Genomic DNA, 4,955 nt, shown 5'->3' on the forward strand with positions numbered 1-4,955 from the left:
AATAAAGAAGAAAGAATTCCCTAAAGAATCTGTTGCTCTTTTGTTATTAGATCTTTCGTCTGCTTTTGACACGGTAAACCATAATGTTCTTATCAGTCGCCTGAAAACAAGCTTCGGGCTTAGCAGTACAGTTATCAATTGGTTTAAATCGTATCTAAGTAATCGTAAGCAGAATGTTATCATTGGTAACTCACTTTCTAAGCAACTGTCAGCAATTAACACTGGTGTCCCCGCAAGGTTCCGTCTTTGGGACCATTATTATTTTCTATGTACATGCGCCCATTATTAGGCGAACTGATTAAACAACACGGTGTAAATTTTTATTTTGACGACACTCAAATTTATATGTTTATCTCAAACAAAGATCATGATCTGGCTAAAGGTGTTCTTGAAAATTGTTTATCTGATATTAGGAATTGGATGACTTGTAACTACTTGCACTTAAATTCTTCGAAGACTTAGTTTCTAATGTTGTCATCTCGACAATTTCATAACAATTTAAGTTCAATTAATGAAATTAAGATTGGTGACAATTTAATTGAGATATCGTCTTGTGCTCGAAACCTTGGGGTTGTGATTGATTCAAAGCTTTCTATGACCAATCACATTTCCAATATTTGCAGGTCGTCCTACTCTTATCTTAAAAGTATTAGCCGTATACGGAAATCCCTTTCTCAGTCTGATACTGAAAAACTAGTTCATGCACTTATTTCGTCTAGATTAGATAACTGTAATTCGTTGCTTGCTGGACTTCCAGCATATAAACTTAAACCACTTATTCTTGTCCAGAATGCAGCTGCTAGGCTTGTAAATAGAACACGTAAATACGATCATATTACTGACGTATACATTAGACTTCATTGGTTACCGATTCCACAAAGGATTGAATTTAAATTGCTAATAATGGTTTATAAATCACTACATGGTGTAGCACCACAATATTTATCTGAACTAATTGAATGGCACACTCCAAAACGAAACCTTCGATCGGGATTTCAGTTTTTTGCAAAGGTAAAATCTGTTAAAGTACTGCAATCGGATGGTAAAAATTCTAAAGTAGCATTTAAAGACCGTGCTTTTGAGAATATTGGTCCTCGGCTTTTCAACACTTTACCCCTTTATATTAGATCTTGTTCTACCATTGATGTTTTCAAGTCTCATTTGAAAACACATTTATTTAAAAAGAGAATTAATGTTTAACTTTCTGTAGGTCAGGTATATTCAACTTGTAGTTCAGCTTCATGAAACTTGATATAACTGTATATTCTTGCATTTTAAAAGCTCTTTATTTTAAATTTAAGACACATGATGTACTGTATAGCCTTGCATTTTAATTGCTTTTTATTTTAAATCTCCAAGACACATGATGTACTGTAAGTTTTTTTCGGCATTTTTAACCTTTTGATGTAAATTTTGATGGTTTGGTAGACTTGTCTTGTCTTTTTCTTTTACAAAATACAAAAAAAATTCAGTGCTTTATCGTTCTATTTCATGTCGCGTTTTCTTTTATTTCAATGTAGATTTTTGATGTGTTAAATGGTATTGTGATTTTTGTGATGATTATTGGTTTCAAACATTTCTATTAGCTTTTAATGTATATTTCTTATATGTTTAAAGTGTATGTTGGTCTATGAATATTTTTAAATTCTGTACAGCGCCGATGAACATTTTTAATGGATATTGTTTCGCGCTTTATTAAATGAAGTTATTATTATCATTATCATCATCGTCATCATCATCATCATCATCATCATCATCATCATCATCATCATCATCATCATCATCACCATCATCATCATCATCTCTGTTATTGGCCAGAACCTGTATGATAAACAGACTGGATATCTTATTTTTTACATAGCTCATAATGCAACATGCTTCACAATATTTTACCAATCATTGGTGCTTTCTCCCATTGTAGCTGGTAAGATTGACATTTGAACTTTGGCTCCATTGAACGAGTCTTGGTTTGAGAGACAACACAAGAATAGATTAATTAGCCCAGGGTCATGAATAATGTAAGATTCAAAACCTCAGTGACCGTAACCATTACCTCTCATTTTTAGTCCAATTAAAAGACACACACACACACACACACCCCCACACATATATATGTTTGGTCAGTGTATTATAGTCTTTTGAAGCGCTTGGGACGATTCCATTATCATCGAGTTTAAAATAAGGCTGTACACCTAGCCGAACCGCCGGCTCTTACACATTTACAAGTAAATTGGCGTCTTGTAAACAAATTATGCTGCTACTGGCAACGATGGATTCGATTTGTTTTGTCAACAAATAATTGGTAAGAAATGTATTTTATTGAAATATAGTGGTTATTTTGTAAACTCAAGTAGATATATTTGATATATTATTACCTAGGCCTAGGCCCCGGATACTTTCTGAAGAAGGCCTGTCTTTTCATCGACTCAGCGGTCTCAGCCTGGGGCTGGGTCTGATCAGACTCGCTTGCTTGCGATCTCGGGACTTGCCAGGCTGATCCACAATACCTAATCTGGTTCTGCAATAAGAACGACAATACGACAATAAGACCAACATATACTCAAATACATAGCAAACATCATTCTCTTTTCTCAGATTTAAGTATGGGTGCGTCATGTTCTAATGGAACCACAGGCACTGTTGACTCCGTGCAGCCGGAAAAAACTCTAACATTCAAAGAGCTGTTACAGACTTGGACAAGTGACGAAGGGAATACGGTTGAGTTACCGGTTGAAGAGTTAGTATATGAACCTCACCCAGATGGCAACTTAGTGTTTGGTACAACAGAGGTGTGGAATTTGTCTTTGAAGTTTCTGTTCATGAAAAATTTCGTACTAACATGATAATGGGTTGAAACCGTGGCATATCAAGGAGATTGGCATGGAGGGGGTGAAGTGAGGTGCGGGGAAACAGTGGCTCCAGATATTTTTCCACAAGTCAAGGGGCCGACATGCCCGATGGGTGGTCTGGACCGAGGGGCCCATAGAACCTCGGTCCAAGTCTTGGAATAAAAAATTACTGGTAGGGTTCACGGGAAGAGTTTTTTATGGCTTAATATGATCCAAATTGTGCTTAGAGCAGCAGTGGCGCCAGAAATTTCCCGACAAGGGGTCCGGCATGTCCGATGTAGGGGTCCAAACCAAGGGGCTGACAAGATTTGGTCGATAACCTAGGCTAACGAAAAATCGCTGGTAGGGTTCACTGTGAGTTTTTATGGCTTACTATGGTCCAGATTGTTTTAGACCAACAATTGTCAATATTAGGGATTGGCAATAACATTATTTTAATAGGCAAATTGTTATTTTTTTTTAAATTTTTGATCGGACGACCTCATAGTCAAGGGCATCAATCCGTGGTTAAAAGTAGTGGGGAGGAAATGAAAAATAAAGCCTTGGGCCGTAGGTCCAAGCCTTGGCTTGGGACCAGCGGGCAAAACATCCCGAAATTTTTTTGTCTGTAACTTTTGTTTTCATTTTGAATTTATTACGATGTACTCTGTCTTTGTTTCTGTTATTTCTGTAACCAATGAAAGAAATGAATAAAAAAAAAAAATAAATAAAAAAAAAACATTTATTTCCATACAAAATTTTCAAAATATCCAGTGGCGGATCCAGTAATTTGAAACAGAGCTGAGCCCAGAGAGGGACTTTTACAGATGGAGAGTGTAGACCACCTCAGCCCCACCATGGTTGGGGCTAAGGTATGAAAATTTATGACTATGGCACCTCTAGTTGGTTGGAAATGGCACTTTCAGAATTAATTTGAATATAATTTTCATTTTTCTCCAGTTTTCAAATTCGAAAAAAAAAAATTAGGGATGGTGGGCCGGCTGGTCCCCTTGAATCTGCCACAGAAATACTCATCATAAAAAGTTTTTAAAATTATCCTTTTAGTCATAATTTTGTCCGCTTATATATTTTGTGCAAAAACATTCATAAAAATAATGATTTATTATATCTACTGATTAGCATGTGACGTATTAAAAATTCGAACCATGAAAAACAAATAATAAACTTAAAACAGTCATAAATTTAGTATTTTTGCATGTACAGTACTTTTAAAATCAATTAAGAGGTTTTTGCTTTTCTCCTCATTTTGAATTTCACTTTTGTGTAAGCAATATTGCGACTACACTATTGTGAGTGGAAATAATACCGTCTAAGTTACGATCAAACAGGACTAGAGAGATAAGGAGCACACAAAACATTAGTTAGCATTTTGATTTCACAAACATAAAGGTGATTTACTTAATTTATCATTATCAGTGGCGGCTCCAGGAGGAAAGCAAAATAGAGGGGGAATAGGGAGGGACTTACACAATTTGGGAGAGTAGATCACCTCAGCCCCACCATGGTTGGGGCTGAGTAAAGAAAATTTATGATTATGACACCTCTAGATTGCCAGAAATAGCACTCTCAGACCAAAATTCTAATTATAATTATCCCTTTTTTTTTTCATTTAAAAAAAATAATTTTGAAAAATTTAGGGTTGGCTCGGCCCCACTTGATTCCGCCACTGATTATTATGAAGAGATTGCGTCAACGCAACACTGGAGTAAAAATTTGGTATCACTATATCAAAATAGATGGACATGTCTTGTGTCAAAGGCTGTAAAATTATTATTTAATAATGGCTATATAAAATTCAATTGACTAACTATATTTTTTTGGAAATTAGGAAAAACAGTAATCCTATGTATGTAGATAATATTGAACACATACGTACGGGTATGCAAAAGGAGTAAATCGTTTACATTAGAAATTGTGCAGTTTTGAGTTTGTTAAAATATTGGCCTATTAAGGATACATGCTTCCAATTTCAACAACGCTCATTACATTGTTTTCACAATAAATTTAGCCTCTGATAGTCGTTGCACCCATAAAATCGATCTAGTGGGTTTCTGAGATGGTTACAAAATGTTTAAACAATTGCGTTTTTACTTGGTTTTGGTCCGG

General features: G+C 35.4%; 1 protein-coding gene and 1 long non-coding RNA gene across 3 annotated transcripts in view; one reads left to right on the plus strand and one right to left on the minus strand.

Annotated features, from left to right (window-relative positions):
- The window catches only part of LOC117105305, a 12,108-nt gene that overhangs the window by 826 nt on the left and 6,327 nt on the right, over window positions 1-4,955 (minus strand). The window contains exon 2 of the long non-coding RNA XR_004444881.1: window positions 2,376-2,518. This is a non-coding gene — a long non-coding RNA (uncharacterized LOC117105305). The remainder of the gene's footprint in view (window positions 1-2,375; window positions 2,519-4,955) is intronic.
- The window catches only part of LOC117105304 (calpain-A-like), a 13,642-nt gene continuing 10,829 nt past the window's right edge, over window positions 2,143-4,955 (plus strand). For both annotated transcript variants that reach the window (XM_033246425.1, XM_033246424.1), the window contains exons 1-2: window positions 2,143-2,302; window positions 2,596-2,789. In XM_033246425.1, coding sequence (XP_033102316.1) covers window positions 2,604-2,789 — 186 coding nt within the window. In that variant the 5' untranslated portion in view covers window positions 2,143-2,302; window positions 2,596-2,603. The remainder of the gene's footprint in view (window positions 2,303-2,595; window positions 2,790-4,955) is intronic.

Source organism: Anneissia japonica, unplaced genomic scaffold, assembly GCF_011630105.1.
Source record: "Anneissia japonica isolate Jap-2015-1 unplaced genomic scaffold, ASM1163010v1 scaffold287726_len2788222_cov184, whole genome shotgun sequence".
Taxonomy (NCBI): Eukaryota; Metazoa; Echinodermata; class Crinoidea; order Comatulida; family Comatulidae; genus Anneissia; species Anneissia japonica.